Below are 26,042 nucleotides of genomic sequence, written 5' to 3'. Positions count from 1 at the left end.
TATACATAAAAAGTGGGTTCTTCAGGCTCTGATATGGTAGATATGTGTCAGAATTCATTAATCACAACCAAAGAAGCCAAAGGGAGATTATACTAAAAAGTCCACTTATACAACACACCAACACCAAAAATATCATCAAGAGAAGTCTGCCTACTAAGAAGGCCCTTATATAAAAGTGGAAGAGAGATCCATCCCAATAGATGAGCAAACCTCAATGTAGAAACACAATATGTATGAAAAATGAAGGAAATCTTATCCTCCTAATGTTTATCATTCTATATATAGTAACAGATTCCAATGATATCAAAGTGGATGAAATTCCAGTTAAAGTATTCAAAAGAATGATTTTTAAAAGCTCAGCAAATTCTAAGATAATGCAGATAAATAGTTGGGTGATTTAAAAAAGATTGTGTAGGATATGATGAGAAATAAAGAGATAGAGACATTGAAAAAGAACCAAACAAATCCTGGGAATGAAAAACTCACTAGGTCAAATAAAACCTCAGTTGAAAGCCTAATCCACAGACTACACCAAGTGGAAAGAAGGAATATCAATGCTCAAAGACAAGCGTGACAAAATATTGCATTCAGGCAAGAATGAAGGAAGAAAGCAGATTTAGCAGAACACACACAAGATCTCTGGGGCACTTTTAAAAGACTTACTGTCTGCATTATTGGCATACATGAGGAGAAGAGCTATAGGATAAAGGAATAGGAAACCTATTCAATGAAGTAATGTGAGAAAATTTCCCAAATCTTGGGAAAGATGTGGACATCCAGATATAGGAGGCATTTATAACCTCAAGTTGACGTGATCAGAAAAGAAACCTCTCCATGATATAGTATAAATCGCCAAAAGTACAGGACAAAGAAAGAATGTTAAATCTGCAAGAGAGAAACTCCAAATCACATTTAAAACGAAACCTGCTAGACTCACAGATTTCTCATCAGAAACTCTAAAGACTAGGAAGGCATGCAATGATGTGTTTCAAAGTCCTGAAAGAAAATAATTGCCAACCAAGATTGTAGCACAATTATCCTTCATTGGAAGATGAAATAAACACCTTCTAAGGTTGGCATAAACCATGGGAATTCATGACCATTAAACCAGTATTACGGAAGATATTTAAGGAATCTTATACCCAAAAGAGGAAGAAATATAAACCAATTATAAGAATAAAGTATAACACAACACAACTACAAGAATAAATCTCACTAGAAGAGTACACAAATGAAAAAATATGAATCAAACATTATAAACACAGTAAATCATCAAACTTCTAAAATTAATAAAGTAAGAAATAAACACAGAGTATTCAAATCAATGAAAAGAAAAAACAACAAAATGACAGGAACAACGTACATATCTTTCAGTAATATCCCTGATATAAATGATCTTAGTTCTCCAATTAAAAATATTCAGCCTGGGTAAATGACTAAATAAACAGGACCCAACATATGATGCCTGTAAGAAAGTCAACTCATCTGCAAAAGTATACACAGACTGAAAGAGATTGCATGGGAAATGATATTTCAAACAAGTGAATCCCAAACTAAGCAGAAGTAGCTATACTTATATTTCACAAAATAGACTTCAAGATAATACCACTAAGAACAGACAAAGAGGTTCTATCTTGAACAAGGGCACAATTCATTGAGAAGATATAATGATTATAAATATATTTATCTACTAAACATGGGAACACCCAATTAATAGAACAAATACTACTAGACATACAGGGAGAGATAGGTCCCAATACATTAATTGTGCAACGTTGATACCCCACTACTACTAATAGATAGATCGTCCAGGGAAAAAAATTAATGAAAAAACATCAAAGTTAAATTACACTGTAAGTCAAATGAACTTAATAGACATCTACATAATATTCCCTCTAATATCTACTGAATACATATATATATATATATTTTTTTTTATCAACACTGGAACTTTTTCTAAGATAGACCATATATTAGGCCACAAAGCAAGCCTTAACAAATTAAGAGGAATTGAAATAATTTCTTGCATCTTATCTGGTCACTTGGAATAAAGCTAGAAATCAACAGCAAGAGACAACTGCAGAAATTAAACACATGGAAATTGAATAACAGAGTATTGAATGAAAATTGTCACTGAAGAAATCAGAGGGGAAATATAAAATTCTGCAATCAAATGAAAAGGTAAATGAAATATGCCAGAACTTGTGGATTACAGTGAAAACAGTACTAAGAGGGAAGTTTATAGCTGTGAGCACCAACATGAAAAAATAGTGATCTCACATAAATAATCTAATGATGCACTTAAACGCTTTAGAAAAATAAGAACCAACAAAAACAACAGGAAAGTAATAGTTAACATCAGAGACGAAATAAGTGAAATGGTGACTCAACAAGAGTTGGTTCTTTGAAAAGATAAACAAACTGACAAACCTTTATTCTAAATAACCAAAATTGAGAGAAGACCAAACAGATAAAATTAGATATAAAAAAGGATACATTCCAACATATATCACTAATAGTTGAAGGATCATTAGGGAATATTTGAATAACTATATGGAATAAATGGGAAAATCTTTAAGAAATATACAAATTTTTGGACACATATGACCTACCAAGATTGAACTAAGAGAATATAAAAAATTGAAATAGGTCGATAATAAGTAATGAGACTGAAATAATAATAAAAAGTCTCTCAACAAAGAAAAGCCCCAAACTGGTGCATTCCCCATTAAAATATTAATGACATTCTTCACAGAACTAGGAAAAAAATTTCTAAAATTCCTATGGAAGCACAAATGACCCTGAATAGTCAAAACAATCTTGAGTAAAAGAACAGTGCTGGAGACATCACAATACTTGACTTCAAAACATGTTACAGATCAATAGTAACAAAACAGCATGGTATTAGTATAATAACAGAAATGTAGATCAATGGAGCAGAATAGGAGACCTAGAAATAAATCAGGACATTTTTAGCTAACTGACTCCCAGCAAAGGTGCCAAAAACATGTGTCGTAGAAAGGATAGTCTCTTCAGAAACAAATAATCTTGGGAAAACTGGATTGGAACTAGACCCCTTCCCTTGCCTGGTTTAAAAAAAAAAAAAAAAATCAGCTCAAAATGGATTAAAAAACCTTAATGCAAGACCTTAAAACTACCAGAAGAAAACATAGGAGAATATTTCAAGATATTGGCTTGGGCAGTGATTTCCCAGATAGGACTTCAATAGTTTCAGGAAACAAAAATAAGAATTATCAAATGGGATCACATTAAATTAAAAATCTGCCCAGCAAAGGAAACAACCAATATAGTGAAGAGATGACCCACAGAATGGGGAAAAAAGTCTTTCCAGTTATTCATCTTACAAAGGATTAGCACCCAGAATATATAAAGAAACTCAAAAAACTTAACAACAAAAGAACAAATAATCCAATCAAAAGGGCAGCACAGAAAGGAAGCATTGAAGGAAAAGCAGAAATTGAAGGCGGGTAACAAAATAAATAGAGACTTATATTACAAAGTCTGAGACCTAGAGAGACATGAAGATTCATTACCAGAGTTGAAAATAAGCTCAGAGTTCCCTTACCCTGAACCTAAACCAGGGTCAGGGAGGGAGAGAGCTAACAGAGAGACAGAGAGCAGAAAATCTCTTAAACTCACCCACATGAAAATACTTGGCAAGGCAGATAAAATTTAAAATGTGATGGGAACAGTTGGGTCCTTAAAGCAGATCAAGCAACTTAAACCAAATTGTGAAAAGAAAGCTGAGCTGGGGGATCTGCAGGCATCTTGTGGAGCCCTCAGCTGACTAGTCCCTTAAATCAACATGGCATCTTTCCAAGTCCAGATGGCTGCAAATCAAATCAGAGGGAAGTCCCTCTTTAAGGGACCTTTAAGAATCCAACCAGAAAGAACTTGTAGAGGGACCAGTACTAGCTGAAAATTACTGAAGCTCCCTCCCTCTCCCCTTCATGAACAAGGGGAGTGGAATAGAGCAGACCTGAATGGGGAAGTGCATCTAACCCACTGCTCTGCTCAGACTCTGTGACCAAGAGACAGAGCAGCATAACAGCTTTGACCAAAGCAGAGGAAAATGTTTCTATCAGGATTGCAGCAGCCTCAACCACTGACAGTATGAGAAGGCATTATGGGTATCCTAGGACTGTCCTCTTAATCAGGGGGCCATACCGGAGGGAATCTGCCTGAATATCCAGTGACATAGAGACCAATTCCTGGATGGTGGCAGCCTGGGTAGAAGGCTGCTAGAAGAAGTTCCCTGAATACCCCGGGAAACTTAAGTGATAGACATCTGCAAACATAGCTAGAGGGAGATCAGTTAAGGTAGAAAAATGCCTGATCCAAGGCACTAGGAAGTGGCTGCTTCCAGCCCTAACTGACTCCCAGCCTTACCTGTGATCACAACTGTTTGTGAAAGAGCATTGTTTGGACAGGCTGTACCTTGCATCAGTCATAGTCAACAGAGGGAATCAACACCTGCTATTCACAACATAGGACAGTGTAAATTAGAACCCAGGTGAACTAACTGAGTCCCTATACTCCAGAGACTGGTGTGGCCAGGGGAATACTTCTGGACCACAGAACACCTGTGAAAAATCAACAGCCAGAAATCATGTGTTCACAGGCAGCCACCAGGATCTATACCACCTTGAAAAGACTGCTGTATTGGGCAGCAGGTACTTGGTGATACACAGCAATCCCAGGAACACTCCAGAGCCTGCATCCTGAACTCCTGCACATAATAGAAAAAGCCAAGTCACAACACTGCAGACTCTGAGCAGTCAGCTACAGGACCCTGAGTTGACAAACCAGAACTAGTTGATGGGAGTTCCATAACAGCTAGGGAATTGACTCCTGTGCTCCTGCAATTCTGGAGAAATCCACAGCCAAAGAATGATGGACATATGCTAAATGTCCAAACCCCAATAAAATCCACACCAAGATTCAAAAAGAATTTTCTTCACCTTGGCATGGTTTACTATAAGTAACTTTAACCTCGACCTTTTTTTTCATTTTGAATTCCTACTTTTATTAGTTATTTGAGAAGTCAGTGATATATCCAGCCATCAAGGACAGTATAAACCAAGAAAAATAATCCAATTTCAAATTTCTCACCATTTCAAATATCAGTCAGTATGTTTTAAATTTTTTTAAAAAAATTTATTTGTTCTTTCTTAAATATACATGGCAATAATAGAGTATATTTTATATATTGTACATACATAGAAAAGTATATCTTGTTCGAATTAGGATCCCATTATTGTGGTTGTACATGATGTGGAGTTACTTTGGTTGTGTATTCATACATAAGAATAGAAAAGATATGTCTGATTCATTCTACTGTGTTTCCTATTCCCATCTCCTCTCCCTTCCTTTTATTCCCCTTTGTCTAGTCCAATAAACTACTTTTCCCTCCCTTATTGTAGGTTAGAATCTACATAACAGAGAGAACATTCTGCCTTTGTTTTTTTTGGACTGGCTTATTTCACTTAGCATGATATTCTCCAGCTCTATCCATTTACCAGAAAATGCCATAATTCTATTCTTCTTTATCTAATATCAACTTAGAACATATAAATAACTCATTAGCTTGAACAATAGTGTTCACCCTGTTAACCAAGAGTGTGCCTTCAACCCATTTGAATGTATTTCATCTAATGGTTTAAACATTAATTGGAGTCTATCTTCTTATCTTTGTTTTCCTAGGTCTGATTTATACTTGCCCCTCTTACCTGCTATTCATCTTCTTGCATTATGTGGTACTACCTCAAATATCCACCACCCGTCTATTCTTCCTTTCTACCTTGCTATGAATTATTCTTTCCTATCTTTTCGTTCTTTCTTCTCTCTCTCTCTTTCTCCTCACTTTTGCCCAATCTTTTTTCTCCCCCCTTAACCCTCAAAGTTACAGCAATTTTAGTAGATTAATAACTAATATTTTTGACCAATTTCAGAACTTTGCTACAAGTATATACCTGGATTTGAGGAATCGTAGAGAACAATAGCAACAAGTTTTGTTCTCATAAGGTTGAATTGAGGTTTAGCTCTGAAGTGATTATGGTAAATAGGGTTCAATGGCATCTTTCAAAATGGTGCTGAATATCAATAGCTGGATATTCACCAAATGTAAGGTTCTTACAAGAAAGAAGCTCACAAAATAGTCCCTTACTTAAAAGAAGTGATGACTATTCTAATAGATGTGTAGATATACAAACAATATGAAAAAGCAAGGGAAGCAAGCCATTCCAAATAGCTCATAATGCTTCAACAACTGACTCCATCAACACAAAGGGGATGGGGGGAATGTCAGAAAGAATTTAGAGAGTTCATAGTTAAAATGTTCTTTGAGCTAAAAAAGATGTAAGGAGTGAAATTAGAAAGTACAGGAAGTGAAAGATCACTTCAATAAAGAGATGTTCTTAAAAAGAACCAAATGGAAATCCTAGAAATGAAAAACTCAATAAACCAAATTAAAAATCCAGTGCAAAGTATCACTAATAGATTAGACCACTTTGAAGGTAGATTTTTAGACTTTGAAGACGAAGTAAAGTTGACCATAAAGAAAATATGTTAAGAGACTATGACCAGAATATTCAAGAAATCTGGAATAACATTGAGACAATATTTAAGAATTATTGAGGTAGATTTAGATTGAAATACAAGCTAAAGGGATGCCCAGTTTTTTTCAATGAATTAATCAGAAAATTCTAAAACCTTAAGAATGAGATTGAAATTCAAATGCAAGAGGTATATAGAACTCCAAATATACAAAAATCACAATAGATCTACTCCATTATTATTATATCCACATTATAATTAAAATGCCTAAAATAGAGAATAAGGATAGACTTTTTAAAGCTGCAAGAGAAAAATGACTGGTCACATTTAGAGATAAAACAATCTGGATTTCAACTCATTTCTCAACTGAGACCCTAAGGACCAGGAGGGTTTGGAATAATACATACAAAGCTCTAAAAGAAAATAGATTCCAACCAAGAATCCTATACATAGCAAAAGTAAGCTTCAGAATTAGAAATGAAATAAAAACCTCTGTGATAAACGAAGCTAAAATAATTTATAACCAGAAAGCCTTCCCTATAAAAAATACTCAATGAAATATTTTTGAAGAAATGAAAAATAGAAATGAATACCAGCATAGGGGTGAAGTATACTAGAAGAATAGTCAGTTATTAGAGAATAAAGTCAGATTCTAACATTAGAAATAAATCAAAATGGCAGAAGATAAAAATCATTTTTCTATAATAACATTGAATGTGTAAGTGGTCTAAACTCTTCAATCCAAAGACATAGGTTGGTAGATTGAATTATAAAACAAGGTCCAACAATAACCTCTCATCAGAAGACTCATCACACAGGCAAAGACATCCATAGATTGAAGATGAAAGGGTGGGAAAAGACATACCATTCAAATGGTATTCACAAACAAGTAGGGATAGCCATCTCATATTGGATAAAGTGGACTTCAAGCCAAAATTAATCAGAAGAGGCAAAGGTCACTTCATACTGCTTAAAGAAATCATACAACTACAAGATCTAATGATTGTAAGTATTTATGCCCCAAATAATGGTGTTTCTATGTATATAAAACAAACTCTTCTCAATATTAAGAATCCAATAATATGGGGTGACTTTAACACACCTTTCTTACTGCTGGATAGATCATTCCTGTATAAAGTAATAAATATTCTACAGAACTAAAATAATACAATTAATAATATGGAACTAAAAGACATCTATAGAATATTTCATCCATTAATGACTAAATCCAGTTTTTTTTTTCCTCACTAGCAAATGGAACATTTTCTAAACCAGATCATATTTTAGGTCACAAAGTAAATCTTAGAATATTCAAAAAAATAGAGATAATAACTTGTATTCTATTAATCATAATAGAATCAAATTAGAAATTAAGATAGAAAAACAGAAACCAATCTAACACTTGGAGACTAAATAATACACATTTGAATGACAAATGGATAGAAGAAGAAATCAGGGGAGAAATAAAAAAAATTATTAGAAGTAAGTGAATTAACATGAAAATCTCTGGGACAGTATGAAGTCAGTTCAAAGGAAAATTTATAACACTAAGTTCATACATCAAAATAGTAAAATGATACCAAATAAATAATTTAACTTTATATCTCAAAGCCCTAGAAAAAGAACAAACCAATACCAAAATCAGTAGAAGACAGGAAATAGTTAGAACCAAAATCAATGAACTTAAGAATAAAAATGATACAAAAGATCAACAAAACTTAAGATTTTTTTTGAAAAGATAAACAAGATTAATAAATGCTTAGCCAAAATAACCAAAAGAAAAAGAGAAAACACTGAAAAAAAAATCTGACATGAAAAGGAAGTATAACTACAGACACTAGTGAAATCCAGAGGGTCATCAGAAACTGTTTTGAAAATTTATACTCCAGTAAGTTATAAAACCTTGAAGATGTTGATAAATTCCTAGAGACCTATGACTCCCAAATTGAACTAGAAGGATATAGAAAACTTAAACAGATCAATATAAACCACGAAGTGGGATAACTGGGTCAAAAGGTCGGTCCATTCCAAGTTTTCTGAGGATTCTCCACATTGCTTTCCAGAGTGACTGCACCAATTTGCAACCCCACCAGCAATGTAAAAGTGTGCCTTTTCCCCCACATACAAGCCAACATTCACACCAATATTATTGATGAACATAAGTGCAAAAATTTATAACATATAGGCAAACCTTATATAAAAACACATTGAAAAGACAGTGCACCTTTATCAAATGGTTTCATCCTAGAGATGCAAGTTTGACTCAAAATATGGAAATCAATAAATGTAATTCACCACATAAATAGAGTCAAAGTCAAGAATCACATAATTATCTTAGTAGATGCAGAAAAAGCATTTGACACAGTACAACACCCATTCATGTTTAAAACACTAGAATATCTTGGGATAGAAGGAACTTAAAAGTTATATATGACAGACCTAAGGTGAATGTTATATTGAATGGAGAAAAACTAAAGCATTTCCTCTAAAAATAGGAGCAAGAGAAGAATGCCCACTTTTACCATTCCTATTCAACATTACCTTAAAACTCTAACCAGAGCAGTTGAGAAGGAAATTCAAGGGATACCATTAGAAAAAGAAGAGCTCAAGTTACCTCTTTGCTGCTGACATGATCCTATATTTAGAAGATCTAAAAAACCAGAAGACTTCTAGTGCTCATAAATAAATTCAGAAAAGTAGCAAAATATAAGGTCAACAAACATAAATCAATCCTGTTCCTATAATTCAATGATGAATCTACTGAAAAAGAAATTAGGAAAACTATCCCATTAACAGTAGACTCAATAAAATAAAATAAAATACTTGGGAAGCAAACTAACAAAAGAGGTAAAGGCCTTTAAAATGAAAACTACAGAACACTAAATAAAGAAATCAAAGAAGACATTGGAAGATAGAAAGACCTCCCATGTTCTTGGACAGGCAGAATTAATATTGTCAAAATCACTATACTACCAAAAATGCTATACATTTTCAGTGCAATCACCATCAAAATTCCAATGACATTCTTCATAGAACTAGAAAAAGCAGTTAGGAAATTCATTTGGAAAAATAAGAGACCCAGAATAGCCAAAGCAATCCTTAATGAGAAATATTAAGCAATACCAGACCTCAACGTCTACTACAGAGCTTTCGCAACAAAAACAGCATGATATGAACACCAGAGCAGGCATGAAGACCAATGGAATAGAATAGAAGGTACAGAGACAAAAATCACATAAATATAGTTATCTGATATTATGAAGTCTCCAAAAACAAATACTGGAGAAAAGATCGCTTTGTCAACAATTGTGCTAGAAAAACTGGAAATCCACATTCAGTGGAATGAAATCTAACCCCTATTTCTTACCTTGTGCCAAAGCCAATTCAAAGTAGAACAAAGACCCAGGAATTAAACCAGAGATCCTGCAGCTGCTAGAGGAACATGTAGGCCCAACGCTCCAACATGTTGGCACATTAACCAACTCCCTTATCAAGACTCCTCGAACATAAGAAATAAAATATCAACGTATGATATGGCATCAAGTTAAAAACTTAACAGCAAAGGAAACAATAAAGAGTGTGAAGAGAGAGCCTATGGAATGGGAGAGAGATCCTTGCGACCTGTCCCTCAGATAAGATATTAATATCCAGAATGTACAAAGGACTCAAAAAACTTAACACACACACAAAAACTCAGTCAATAAATGGGCAAAAGAACTGAACAGACACTTCTCAAAAGAAGAAATACAAATGGTCAACAAATATGAAAAAAATATTCAACATCTCTACCCATAAGGGAAATGCAAATCAAAACTACATTGAGATTTCATCTCACTTTAGTCAGAATGGCAATTATAAAGAATACAAATATCAATAAATGTTGGCAACAATGTATGGAAAAAGGTACATTCATACATTGTTGGTGGGACTGCAAATTAGTGTGGAAAGCGGTACAGAGATTTCTCAAAAAACTAGGAATGGAACCAACATATGACCCAACTATTCCGCTGCTCAGTATATATCCAAAATATTTTAAATCAGCATAGTAAAGTGATGTAGCCACATCCATGTTTATAGCAGCTCAATTCATGATAGCCAAACTGTGGAACCAGCCTAGGTGCCCTTAAACAGATGAATGGATGAAGAAAATGTGGTATACATATATAGTGGAATAGTACTCAACCATAAAGAATGAAGTTATGACATTTGCTGCTAAATGAATGGAACTGGAGTCTATCATGTAGAGTGAAATAAGTCAGTTCAAAAAAACCAGAGGATGAATGTTTTCTCTGATATGTGGAAGCTAATCTAAAATAAGGGAAGGGGAATAAAAAAAAAGAGAAAGGAAAAATAAAAGGTGAAGGAATTTCTTCAAAACAGAAGAAAGATTAGTGGAGTAGATGAAGTGTATTCAGTAGGCGGAAGAAGGGATGGAAAAAAGGAAGAACAATGAATGAATCTGACCAAACTTTTGTATATGCTTGCATGGATGTGGCACGGTGGATCTAGGCATCATAGGTATCCACAGGACACTAATTAAAAAAAAAAAAAAAAAAAAACAACAACGAGTAAACATAAATGGATTGAAGAGATATCAGTGAAGTGGGGGAAAGTACTGGTGTTGAATTGGAGGGGATTGAGTTCTATACCTTTGTGATAATGCAGGGTGTATCCTGGTATTGTATTTAACTAGAAAGAATAAAAAGGAAAGAAAAAGAACCTGCATTTCCCTGTTTATTATAGCACTGTGCATAATATCCAAGATATGGAATCAGCCTAGGTGCCTATCAGCAGATGAATGGATAAAGAAAATGCAGTGTAACCTTGTGTGGTAGCACACACTTGTAATTGCAGCTACTAACAAGGCTCAGGCAGCAGGACTGCAATATTGCTGTCACAATTAAAAAGATACCTATTGTGACATGACAAAAAGTGAGAAATAAATAATAAAAAAGATTTACTAGGTATACAGTAAACAAAAGACACCTACAATAATTATAATATCAGACAAAATAGATTTTAAGATAAAAAGCATTGCTAGAAACAAAAGGAAACATAAGTATGTGGGCCAATTCATTAAGAAGACATAACAATTACAGACAAAATTGAATCTAATAGCAGTGCCCCCAAATATATGAATCAGAGGTTTTCAGATAATGAGAGATAACTTTCAGTATGCTGACAGTGGTTCTTTATATAAAATATCTTTATATTTGATCTCTTTGGAGGCTAATGGACTGTTTTAACTATTTTTTTTAGATTTTACTTTCCTCACTGGTATTGCAGTGGCAGCAACAGAACTTACCGGCATGGGATATCTCGAGGTGCTTGAAGCTCCTCTTCTTGATGACTTTGTCATGTCTTACCTTTTTGCTCAGGTATGATTATATTATCTTATTTGTATGTGTATAAGCGATAAATATCTTCTCATGTAGTATATCTCTTAATCAGGGCAAATTTCATATGGGAAAACAGTTCTATGTTGCATGGCAGGTGTAGAGATAGTTTTAACAATAAGTTTTAATCTCATATTACAGATAATAGAATTTATTTTAAATGAATTTGTTAATTGATCTTTTTAATATTATTTTATTTTAGGGCTTTAGATCATTTTAAGGATTTCAAAAAGTGTAGACCAAGTTTTATAGTGTGATTCATATGGATCTAAGTGACTGACATACTTGACAGTACAATTTCTTGAGTGTTTTTTATTGTTCTGGACAATTTTGGACTTAAAAAGTAGATAGTGAAAGTAAAGAGGGTTGGGTTGTGGCTCAGTGTTAGAGCACTTACCTGGCATGTGTGAGGCCCTGGATTTCCATCCTCAGCACCACATATAAATAAGTAAATAAAGTGAAGGTCATCGACAACTAAAAAAAAAATTTTTTTTTAAAAGTAATGAAAGCAACATAAAAAAATGATCTCTGATAATTTGTGTAGGTCCTCATAGGAAGGTGACTGGATGTTGATAGTCTGAGAGCTGTGCTCTAGCCATTTGTTCATGTTTTAGTCAGCTGTTTCGCTGCTGTGACTAAATGATCTGACCAGCACAATTATAGAGGAGGAAAGGTTTATTTGAGGGCTCACAGTTTCAGAGGTCTTACTCCATAGACGGCCGGCTCCATTCCTCAGGGCTTGTGGTGAAGCAGAATATCATGGCAGAAGAGCATGGCAGAGGGAAGCAGCTCACATCATCAGGAAGCAGGAGAGAGGAGAGAGAGAGAGAGAGAGAGAGAGAGAGAGAGAGAGAGACTCCACTCTCCAGATACAAAATAATACCCCATAGCCATGCCTCAATTCCAGTCTGCTCCAGCCACACCCTACCACTTCAGTTACCACTCAGTTAATCCCATCAGGGGATTACTTCACTGATTGGGTGAAGGTTCTCACAACCCAATCATTTCTCCTCTGAACCTTCTTGCATTGTCTCACATGTGAACTTTTGGGGGACACCTCACATCCAAACCATAACAATTCATTAATACTGTTATACTGAATTTTGTATTGTGTTTGAACATTTCATAATGCTTCTTCTCTTCCACCTTAATTGAAATATTTTATTATTAAATAACTTTTGTTTTCATGTACTGTTGGAGTCTTATGAATAGCAACTAAAGAAAGAAAAGAAAAGGCAGTTAGTGCTCTTGGGTAAAGATATTCATAAAGTATTATTAGATTAAGGAGTTCTAAATAAGATTTGCTAATGTCATAGGAAATAGCCCTACAGATCTTCATGCCACACATTTCCAAGAAACCCAGTAAGCCTTGTTAAGTTTATAAGCAATATGTTGGAGAATATTTATCTATTTGGGTGTGAGGTCAACCAATTTGTTTTTGTTATGGTAAAAATACGTTCAAAATTGACCATTTTAACCCTTATTAAGTGTGTAGTTCATTCACATTAAGTATGTAAGTATATTCACATTATTTTACAAAGATCACCAACCATTCATCTCTAGAACATTTTTTATCTTTCCAAACCAAAGCTTCATACCCATTAAACAGTAACTCTTCATTTCTCCCTTCCCTGGACGTTGTCAAACACCATTCTACTTTCTATCTGTACATATTTGCCTGTTTTAAGTACCTCTTACAAATGGGATTATATTATACTTGTCTTTTTTATGACTGGCTTATTTTACTTAGCATAGTGTTTTCAAGATTCATCCATGTTTGCTCAGCAACCACCTAATTCTATAGTTGGGGCAAGACTTGAGTGATAAAATACTCAGAAAAAGCAATGTAGAAAATGTGAAAATTTCCTTCCTTTAATATTATTCCATTGTATGTGTATACTACATTTTATGTATTCATTCATTTGTATTTGAGTACCTGCTTTAATTTTTTGGACATATATACAGAGGTAGGTTTATTTTACTTAAGATTGACTTATTTTACTTAACACAATAGTGTCCACTTCTATTAATTTATGGCAAATATCATAATTTCATTCTTCTTTAGGCTGAATAATATTCCATTATGTATGAGTACCATATTTTATTTATCTGTTGAAGGGCACCTCGTTTGATTCTATAGCTTAGTTATTATAAATTGAGCTTCTATAAACATTTATGTGGCCATGCCACTATAGTATGCTGATTTTAAGTCCTTTGGGTATAGGCCAAGGAGTGGGATAACAGGGTCAAATGGTGGTTCTATTCCAAGTTTTCTAAGGAATCTCCATAGTGCTTTCCAGAGTGGTTACACTAATTTGCAGTCCCACCTAGCAATGTATGAGTGTACCTATTTCCCTACATTCTTGCCAACATTTATTGCTTCCTGTATTCTATTTTTTTAAGGATTCCATCCAGCCTTTATTTATTTTTACAGTTTATAAGTTTTCTGTTTGTTGTATATGTGTGTGTGTGTATGTGTGTGTGTGTGTGTGTATGCCAGAAGGGTGTATTTTGACATATGATACATACGTGGGATGCAACTCATTACAATTTTGATCTATTCTTCTGTTTGAACATGAGGTGGAGTTACACTGGTCATGTGTTTATGTGTATTCGTATATGAGCATAGGAAAGTTATGTCTGATTCATTCTATTGTCTTTCCTATTCCCATCTTCCCTCCTTTCTCTTCATTCCCCTTTATCTAATCCAATGAATTTCTATACTTCCTCTCCCTATCCTCCCTTGTCGTGGGTTAGCATCCACATATCAGAGAGAACATTTGACCTTTATATATCCTGAAGATTGATGCTTTGTCTGAGGTGCAGGAAGAAAAGAATTTCTCTCATTCTGGAGACTCTCTGTTCATGTTCTTGATTGTTTCGGTTTTTGGGACTGGTTTATTTCATTTAGCATGATATTTTCCAGTTCCATCCACTTACTCTAAAATGTCCATTTTGTTCTTATTTATGGCTAATATTCCATTGTGTATATATACCACATTTTCTTCATCCATTCATCTGTTAAAGGGTACTTAGGTTGTTCCAAAGGTTAGCTGTTGTAAATTTAGCTACCATAAACATTGATGTGGCTGCATCACTGTAGTATGCTGATTGTAAGTTCTTTGGGTATAAGTCGAGGAGTGGGATAATGTGGTCAAATGGTGGTTCCATTACAAGTTTCCAGAGCAATCCGTGTACTGCTTTACAGAGTGGTTTCACTACTTTGCAGTCCCACCAGCAATGTATGAGTGAACCTGTTCCCAGACATCCTTGCCAACATTTATTATTATTTGTATTCTTGATAATTGCCATTCTGACTGGAGTGAGATGGAATCTCAGTATAGTTTTATTTTGCATTGCTGAAATTGTTAGTGATGTTCACATTTTTTCTTCTGTGAAGTGTCTGTTCTGTTCCTTAGCCCATTTATTCATGGTTATTTGTTTCTTTGGTGTTAAGTTTTTTGAGTTCTTTGTATATCCTGGAGATTAATGCTCTATCTGAGGTGCAGGTAGCAAAGATTTTCTCTCATTCTGTAGGCTCTCTGTTCACATTTTTGATTGTTTTCTTTGCTGTGAAGAAGTTTTTAGTTTGATGCCATCCCATTTATTGATTCTTGATTTTACTTCTTGCACTTTAGGAGTCTTGATGAGGAAGTTGGTTCCTGAGCGGACATGATGGAGATTGGTACTACCTTTTCTTTTAGTAGGCGTAGGGTGGCTGTTCTAATGCCTCGATTCTTGATCCATTTTGAGTTGAGTTTTTCTACATGTGGATTTCCAGTTTTCCCAGCACCTATTTGTTCAATAGGTTATATTTTCTCCAATGTATGTTTATGGTGCCTTTGTTTAGTATGAGATAACTGTATTTATGTGGGTTTGTCTCTGTGTCTGCTATTCTGTACCATTGTCTTCATGTCTGTTTTGGTGCCAATATCATGCTGTTTTTGTTACTAAAACTCTGTAGTATAATTTAAGGTCTGATATTTTGAGGCCCTGCTTCACTTTTCTTTCTGAGGATTGCTTTTGCTAATCTGGGCCTCTTATTTTTCCAAATGAATTTCATGCCTTTTCTATTTCTGTGAAGAACATCATCAGAATCTTAATAGAAATTGCATTAAATCTATATAGCACTTTTGGACATTTTGACAATATTAATCCTGCCTATCCAAGAACATGGGAGATCTTTAAATATTCTAAGGTCTTCTTTAATTTCTTTCTTTAGTGTTCTGGAGTTTTCATTGAAGAGTTCTTTCACCTTCTTTGTTAGATTGATTCCCAAATATTTTAATTTTTTGAAGCTATTGTGAACAGGATATTTTTCCTAATTTCTCCTTCAGTTGATTCATCACTGATATATAGGAATGTAATTGATTTGTGGGTATTAATTTTATATCTTGCTACTTTTGCTGAATTCATTTATGATATCTGAAAGTTTTTTGGTGGAGTTTTTTGGGTCATCTAAATATAGAATCATGTCATTAGAAATAAGGATGGTTTGAGTTCTTTTCCTATTTGTATCCCTTTAATTTCTTTCTTCTGTCTAATTTCTCTGGCCGGAGTTTCTAGGACTATGAATAGAAGTGATGAAAGAGGGCATCCCTGTCTTGTTCCACTTTTTAGAGGGAATGGTTTCAGTTTTTCTCCACTTTGAATGATGTTGGACTTGGTTTAAACATATATAGGTTTTACAGTGTTGAGGTGTGTTCATATTACCCCTAGTTTTTCTAGTGTTTTGAAGCTGAATGAATGTTATATTTTGTTGAATGCTTTTTCTGCATTTATTGAGATGATCATATGATTCTTATCTTTAAGTCCATTGATGTGATAAATTACATTTATTGATTTCTGTCTGTTGAACCAAAATTACATTCCTGGGATGAACCCTACTTGATCATAGTACACTATCTTTAATATGTTTTTGTATGCAGTTTGCCAGTATTTTGTTAAGAATTTTTGCACCTACTTTCATCAGGAATATTGGTCAGAAATTTTCTTTCTTTGATGTGTCTTTTTCTGGTTTAGATATCTGGGTGATACTAGCTTAATAGAATGAGTTTGAAAGTTTTCCCTTTTTCATTTCATGGAATAACTTAAAGAGTTTTAGTGTTAGTTCTTCTTTGAAGGTCTTATAGAACTCAGCTGGGAATCCATCTGGTCCTAGGCTTTTCTTTGTTGGTAGGCTTTTGAAAATGGCATCTTCAATTACATTTCTTGAAATCTATCTGTTTAAATCTATCTGTGTCCTCCTGATTCTATTTGGGTAGGTCATATGTTTCTAGAAATTTGTTGATGTCTTCAAGAATTTCTATTTTATTAGAGTATAAATTTTCAAAGTGACTTGAGTGTTTGTTATCTTTCAGCAGTGTTTGTCATATTTCCTTTTGCATCACAAATTTTAGTATTTTTTAGTTTTTTCTCTCTTTTTCTTTGTTAGCTTATCTAAGGATTTGTCAATTTTATTTACTTTTTCCAAGAACCAATTTTTTGTTTCATTGATTTTTTTGAAATATTTTTTTGTTTCAGTTTCATTGACTTCAGCTCTGATTTTAATTATTTCCTGTCTTCTGATTTAGTGTTGATTTCTTCTTCTTTTTCTAGGGCTTTGAGATGTGATATTAGGCTATTTATTTATTGACTTTCTATTCTTTTAATGAATGGGCTTAATGCAATGAATTTTCTCTTAGCACTGCCTTCATAGTGTCCCAGAGATTTTGATATGTTGCATTGCAATTCACATTTACTGCTAAATATTTTTTATTTCATCCCTGATTTCTTCTGCTATCCATTTGTTGTTCAATAGCGTATTATTGAACTCCAGGTGTTAGAGTAGCTTCTGTTTTTTATTCTGTTGATTTCTAATTTTATTCCATTATGATCTGATAGAATGCAAGGTATTATCTCTATTTTTTGGTATTTGCTAAGAGTAGCTTTGTGGTCTAAGCTATTGTCTATTTTAGAGAAGAATCTGTGTGCTGCTGAGAAGAGAGCATATTCATTCATTGGTATATTCTGTATATGTCTTTTATGTCTAAATTATGATTTGTACTTTTTAGTTCTGTAGCTTCTTTATTTAGTTTTTGTTTGGAGGATCTATCCAGTGATGAGATACAGAAGAGTATCTTCTGTTTTCTGTATCATATACTTATTACCTTCTATGTAAGCCATACAGCAGCCTTAGTGCCTCTCTGAGCACATTTAATTTTCTTTAAGCACATTTGTGATTGCTATTGTTGTAGCATTGAAAGAGATAATGTGAAACTGATACTTTAAAAAATCTGAATCTTTATTGTTTGTAGAATCAAGTCATTCAAGATTACCTACACTCTGCCCCCAACCTAACTAGTTTGCATCTCTACACGTCTTGTACTTTGTTTTTGTCATTCTTTCTATTTCCTTACTGCTTTTTTGTCCATCAAAATTTCTTCATCTTCAAAATTTACAAGATTGTTTCAAATAGTCCATGAAACCTTCTCTGTTTACACCAAGTGTAACAATTCACCTTTCTCAAATATCCTAAATCAGCAATTGTGTGGCACTACTTAAGTATTGGGCATTAAAATTGTTTGTTTTCACGTGTAGCTTCTAAACTAGATTTTAGTCCTTTTGATGGCTAAGACTGCATAATGTATTTCTTTGTTTGAACACAATCTCTATTTTAATGTTTTTAGCATAAGTGAAATTCAGGACATAATTGGTTACTATTTTAATTTAGGTAATTTTTATGTAGGAGATACAATTTGAAAATACATGCAGTGAAATTGGTTGATAGCATGTGTGTTCTATAGCTGTACACCCAATTTAAATCAGTTTCCATTTGCAAATTATTTTTACTAAAATTTTATGGCAAAATGAAAATCAAGGAAGGAGTTGACCTATGCCTTTTTTTCATTGAAAATTAATTTTAATATAGGATTATTACAGAAAAAAATCATGTTTGCATTTATTTTGTTAAATGAAACTGTATGGTCTGCAGTGTATTAGTATGGACCCATTTCAATAAAGCTAGGTAGAATTCTAATGTTTTCTGATCCACAAGATAATTTAGTGCTTTCATAGAAATGAATTAGGAAAATGAGACATTTCCTATGGTGAGCACTTCTTTGCATAGCCTTAAAATAAATGGTTCTATTCCAGTGAAGACAACAATAGACTTTCATTGCCCAGCCATCTTTGAATAGGACCATTTTGGACAAATTATTTCATAATTACCACTGAATTCTAGCATGGCTCTGAGAAGATAGGATTGCATTAATCCATGGGCTATAATTTATATTTCTAGTGCTGTTTTTTTGACCTATGCCTTTTAAGTACATATGTTCTGGAAATTATGTTGTAGGTTAAAATACCATAGTAGATTAAAATTTACGCTGCAATATTTCCTTAGATATTTTTGTTCCTTTTAGTGGCGGCATGATTTTGTGCATGGATGGATAAAAGTGCCTGTGACTCATGAAACTCAGGAAGAATGTCTTGGGATGGCAGTGTTGGATATGATGAGAATAGCCAAAGAAAACGATCAGACTCCACTGGCCATTTATAACTCTATCAGGTAATTTCTTTCTGCATATGCATATGCGTAAATGTGAACAACTAGAGATTTTATATAATTTACTTGTATTTTCTGTATTTGTCCCCACCTTTTATTTTATAATTTAAAAAATCACATGGGTAACTATTTTTCTTGTATGTGACACATTGTGAGATGAAATTATTGAAAAAATTGTAGTGGTACAGAAAGTATGATAGGTGATCAGTATCAATTTATTGTTTGATTCATTTATTCTTAAAAGGGTAGGTTCATTAATTTAATCTTAAAAAGTTGAGATCAGTGGGAAGAACACCTGGAGGGATAATTTTTGGTAGTAGATCCTCAAATTTTTGGTATAAATTATCCAAATCAGTTTTTCTCAAATTGTGGTCTGTATTTTACTTGCATTAGAATCACCCGAAGTGCCTGTTAAAATTGAAGATTCCTCCCTAAGCAATAGAAAGACCCTGTCTAAATAAAATATTTTTTAAAAAGGGCTGGGAATGTGGCTCAGTGGTTAAGCACCCCTGGGTTCAACCCCCTGTGACCCCCCCTCAAAGAAAAATGCAAAGCCCACAAATATGAAATTTTACAAGTGCTTCAGGGATTTTTTTTTATACAAGTTATCCAAACTCAGCATTCCCCAAATTATTATTCTGCATAGTGGATTTTGACAATCATGACAGTTTTAAATTACAGTTCTTGGAAACACTACTTCTACAGTCCAGGTTTAATGTCTGCAAAATTTCTACTTTTTAAAGATGTTTTATATAATTGGGCATGATTGTGCATGCCTACAATCCCAGTAACTGGGGAAGCTGAGGTAGGAGGATGGCAAGTTTGAGGCCTTCCTGGAAAACTTAGTGAGACCTTGTCTCAAAACTCAAAATAAAAAATAAAAAGAAATAGGGGTTGGGGATGTAGTTCAGTGATAGAGCACCCCTGGGTCCAATCTCTGGTCACACACACACACTTACACACATGTTCTACATAAGAATAGTTTGATTTTCCTTAAGTTTGAAGACTATTTATTTTATATAGTACATACTTACAAGTTTGAAAGTCAGTGTGGTTGACTTCCTTTCTTTTTTGACATTATTTTCTCCCTAAGTTTCTCAAAATAGTTCCATATCCAGTTTTTAGAAGATAATTTTCAGTTTCTCTCTTTGGTTTTAAATATTTTTGTTTTGCTGTCAGATGTCTGTTAGGCCTTAACTGAAATGGAGTAGATATGATATTGTGAACTCACTCAGGAATCTAGAAGACTAGGTTCAAAGGAACACCAAAAACATCTCTATATTTTACTAATTCCTTGATCTTTATTAAGGTATAAACAGATACTTCTTGGATATTAGTTTATTCATTCATTCATTCATTCATTTATTCATTAATTCAAACAACTATTTATTGAATACTTGGTATATGCTAGGTCGTAGTAGAACAGAATTAGAGGAAGAGTATCTTAAAAGTTGTTGATGAAAATTGAAGGAAACACAATTGAAGAATAGAAGCTTTGAGTCACTAAAGATGAATGTTGTAAATAAGAAGCCATCTTTAGGCTTCTGCTGTGGTGGGATAATTCTGCATTTGAGACTAGATCATATCCAAATTTAAATAGAATCTTTTCACATAGGTTGTGGTTTGTTTGAAGTTAGGAATCATATATCATCTATTTTTCTTGTTTATTAATTGTATTTCTCTGATTCTCTTAACCCATACTCTGAACCAATATATAAACATATATGCAAAATTCTGCATCATTCTTTTTGCTTTACTTTTTAAATTACATAAATATTACACATTCCTTATAAAATTCGATGGGACTTTAAAATTAACAACTTATTGAAATATAATTTACATATCATGAAGTTTACCTATTTAAAGTAAATGATTAAATACTCTTTTTGGTGTGTTCAAAGGGTTGGAAAAAATAATAACAATGTAATTTTAGAATATTTTTATCCTTCCTAAAAGAAACCCCATATCCATTAGCATTCAACCCTAATCCTCTTTCCCACCAGTCTCTGGCAATCACTTATCTATTTTTTGTTTCAATGGATTGCCTATTCTGGACATTTCATGTGATTGGAATCATACACTATGTGGTATCATTTTCTGTCTGACTTCTTTTACTTAGAATAATGTTTTTAAGGTTCATCCATGTTGTAGTATATATCAGTATTTCATTCCTTTTTAGTTTTATTATTCCATTGTATGAACATATCACATTTTGTTTACCTGTTCATCACTTGATGAAAATTTGACTTCTTTCTACTTCTTGGCTGTGAATAATGCTGATATGAACAGTTCTGTATGAGTTATTTTGTAGATATATTTATTTCTCCTATGTATATGCTTAGAGTAGAGTTCCTCTTTCATATGCTAACTAGATTTAATTTTTTGACAAACTACCAGATTTTCTAAAGCAGCTATATCATATTAGATTCACTAGCAGTACATGAGAATTCCTACTTTTTTCAGCACTTGTGTCTTTATTTTACCCATCTTACCAAGTAGAAATGTTGTCTCATTCTGGTTTTGATTTTCATTTCCCTGATGACTACTGATGTTTAGCATCTTTTCATATGCTGATTGGCCATGTGTATGTCTCCTTTGGAAAAATGTCTGTTGAAATTCTTTGCTCATTTTAAAATTGAGTTGTCTTTTTATTATTGAGTCGTAAGTGTTCTTTTTATATTTGGGTTGCAAGTCTCCAAATACAAATTATCATGTAATATTTGCAAATAATTTATCTCATTCTGTGTATTATTTCTTTTTAACTTTCTTGAAGGTATCATTTGTAGAATAATAGTTTTAGTTTTGAAATACTCTGACTCTCTTATTTTTCTTTTATCTACTGTGCCATGGCATTTTAAGAGCGGATAAATAATTTATGCCTGCCCTATGGCAAAACATGCCTTCTTAATATAGTTTAACACATATTTAATTCATTGATGTTTTCTGAATTACTATTTGATGGTAATCAAGGAACTCTAATTACTGTTAAGTTACTTAGAATTGATAGGAGAACAGACGAGAAATTATTGCATGCAGAATGAAATAAGGTGCTCATTTCTGGAAATAGTCCATAGGATATGGATGAATAGTCCAACTAAATACATGTTCTTTTCTCAATTTAAAAAAATACATATAAGAGGTTACTCTGTATGTCTGTGTACATTAGAAGCAGAGAAATTAATTTATTCCATTTTTATGCTATTATGCATAGAGATAAACGCCCAAAAAAGGTAAGAACGTTTCTAGATAGAATTATTTTGATCAGAGGAATTATTAGGATTTAGTTAAGTTGACCTAACCAAAAATAATGTATACAAAAACGTATGTTTGCATAATGAACAAAAAACAACACCAACAAAAGCAACAATTTCCAAAATTCAGATAAAATCTGGATAAAATTCAAATAAAAATTTCCACATTATAAGAAGTAGTAGCAGCACAGTACAATTAATGCCAAAAAAATCTTATAAATCACCATCCCAGGGTTATAAGATAATTAGAGAAGATTATTATTATTATTATTATGAGCTTTATGGTAACTCAGAGTGTGTGTTTCATTAATTGAAACATTGAGATTTTCTCCTCTGTGGATGGTTATATCAACTTATTCTATTTGACTACCATGTTGTAGTACCTACCTGTCATGGAAAAAGATAGGAACTTGTCTTTCACTTTTGTATTAGGTTTATTTTCCAATTATTGTTTTCTTTGTTTTCCTTTTCTGTGTATTCTCTTTATTCCTAGCTATAAGACATTCTTACCAAAATGTGTTCGAGCAAAGATTCAAGACTATCATATTTTGACAAGGAAGCGAATAAGGTACAGATTTCGCAGATTTATTCAGCAGTTCAGTCAATGCAAAGCCACTGCCAGAAACTTGAAACTTAAGTATCTTATAAATCTGGAAACTCTTCAGTCTGCCTTCTACACAGAGCAATTTGAAGTAAAAGAACCTGGAAGAGGTCCTTCAGGTGAGGAGATTTTTGCAACCATTGTAATAACTGGAAACGGTGGAATTCAGTGGTCAAGAGGGAAACATAAAGAAAGTGAGACACTGACAGAACAGGTAATTCTTAATGATATGTTTTCATTCTTTGTTTTAAAATTTAAGTAGAATGGCAATATAAACAAAGTAATTTTAGTTATTTCAAACCTGGTCTTGCACTTCTTTTGTTAGAAGTGGAAGTTTCTTGTAGCATGTGACGCCATCAAGGTTTTATCTGTAGTTCTTCTCTCATTATTCTTAAATGGATTTTTATTTCATCTTTTTAAGACTAAATAATTACTAATGACTTTCTTATAGTTTCAGAAAAGGGTTTAATTCTGTAAGTGATTTTTAAGGTCTTGCTTCCTTTTTACATTTTTTATTATTGATAATAAGGAACAATCATAAAACCAAATGGAAAATATTCATTTACATTAATTTTTATTATAATGTATACCTGTTAAGTAATTAATTTACTTTTTAAGGTTTGCATTTCAAGTTTTAAATTTGTTCATATCATTATTGTTCTTAGATTGTTTTAGAGATTTAAGATGATTTTATTTTTACTTTTAATTTTTTTGCCAGTTAGATTTTCAGTTTTCTGGCAGTGGTTCTTATTAATGTTAATTGGGTTAAAGAGTACTATAACACACTTTAGATTCCTTGCATCCTTTAATATTTCTTATTTATAAGTCAAAGCAAGATATATAGTCTTGGGATTAGATTTTTTGGGGAAGGAATCACATAATTCTTATCTGTTGTTATCTATAAAATTTTTTATTTCTTAAAGAATTTTGTACCAGTGTTGTCTCCTTTATAAGTCTTGTTTAAAAATGGTATTCCTTTACGCCATGTACAAACAGAGAAACAACATGTATCCCATTTGTTTATAATAAAAAAGAGAAAAAAAAATAATGATAGCAAAGCAATACTCAAGAGCTAAAAAAAAAAAAAAGAACTTAAAGCATGTTTTTATATGGTATGTTTGTTTTCTTCTTATATTTGCTTACATATCTGTTTACCAATAAACTCTAATGATTTGAAAGAAAAAAAATGGTTCCATAACTTTTAAATATTAAATGCTTTTAATTACAGAATTTACAATTATATTGTGATTTTCCGGAAGTTATTGATGTCAGTATTAAGCAAGCAAACCAGGAATGCTCAAATGAAAGTAGAATTGTAACTATCCATAAGCAAGATGGTAAAAATTTGGTAAGTTTGTTTTATGACTAAATAGTGGTTACATTTAACATTTATCAGAAATAAATATTTCAGAATACCAAAGTTACTCTTTTGATAATAGTTATTAATATAGCTCTAAAGATAATTGTCAGTTCAGTGAACTTTTTTTTTTTGCACCTTGCTTTTTTTAAAATATTGTTTTTTTAGTTGTAGATGGACACAATATCTTTATTTTATTCATTTGTTTTTATGTGGTGCGGAGGATGGAACCTGGTGCCTCACATGCTGGGCCAGCACTCTACCACTGGGCTACAATCCCAGCCCCTGCACCTTGCTTTTTACCAAAAACTGTTCCCATAGTTTTTTTTTTTTTTTTTTTAATATGTTACTATGTTTTTCATTCATTTTTATGATTAACAAAGCTCCAGTTCTTTCCCCCACTCCCTCTGACTTTGGTTGTGCTATTGCCCATCGTAATGCTCATTCCTGACTAAAATTTTTTTTTAATCAAGAGGGATGTGCATAATACCACCCATTCTGACTAATTAAAGGAGAAAAATAAAACAATATTTTATGGAATTTATATGACAAAATACAAATCAATTCCACGTCAGCTTCACTTAAGCTGTAAGACATGATTGATTCTAAGAAATTAAACCTTTTTCTTTCTTTAAATAACTTCAGAAATCCCCTTTATTTTAGTTGAAAAGGACAAAATAAATTCTTTTGTACTCCGCTGTTAGATTTCTTATTTATCTGGGTCTGATTTCTTTTTAACTTGGATCCTTCTTGACTTCCTCCTGCGTTAAATGTCATTTATCTTAAGTATCCATATGGCTTCCCTGTCTGTCCTTTTCAGGGTTGTATTACCAAAAAATAACTGACTCACAACTCACTTTATTCAGCACATTTTCCTGTTCTTAGATAAAAACATGATAAAGTACACCTACTATCTAGTAGGCTGTGAACTTCTTGAAGGCAAGACTTCAAGAAGTTTTCATGTGTGTTTGTATTTCCTGCATTTTGCATAGTGCTCCAGGAGCTAGATTAGGAGTATGATAAATATTTCACAGATGGATGGAAGGGTATTTAATAATTATCAGTCCCCTGTGCATCTATAATAAATATTTCTGGAAAAGTTTATTGATGCTAATGTGAAAATTCTATAGTAATATTCCTTACGGAAAGGTGTGTGGACTTGTCTTAATTTATGAAGTTTATAACACAGAAAAGTTAAATAACTTTCCAAGGTCTCACTATTGGTAAAGTGTTAGGGCTATTTAAATTCAGATCCATTATTTGAAAATCTAAGTTCTTAACTGTGTCACTATCTTATTTTTGAGTATTTCTAACG

At 32.9% G+C, this 26,042-nt stretch overlaps 1 protein-coding gene across 1 annotated transcript in view; it reads left to right on the top strand.

Moving 5' to 3' along the window:
- The window catches only part of Jak2 (Janus kinase 2), a 113,387-nt gene that overhangs the window by 49,907 nt on the left and 37,438 nt on the right, over positions 1-26,042 (top strand). The window contains 5 exon segments of the mRNA XM_047524742.1: positions 11,836-11,905; positions 11,907-11,954; positions 19,376-19,521; positions 23,263-23,584; positions 24,599-24,718. Coding sequence (XP_047380698.1) covers positions 11,836-11,905; positions 11,907-11,954; positions 19,376-19,521; positions 23,263-23,584; positions 24,599-24,718 — 706 coding nt within the window.

Source organism: Sciurus carolinensis, chromosome 14 (genome assembly GCF_902686445.1).
Source record: "Sciurus carolinensis chromosome 14, mSciCar1.2, whole genome shotgun sequence".
Lineage (NCBI taxonomy): Eukaryota > Metazoa > Chordata > Mammalia > Rodentia > Sciuridae > Sciurus > Sciurus carolinensis.
This window is presented reverse-complemented; position numbering and strand designations above follow the sequence as displayed.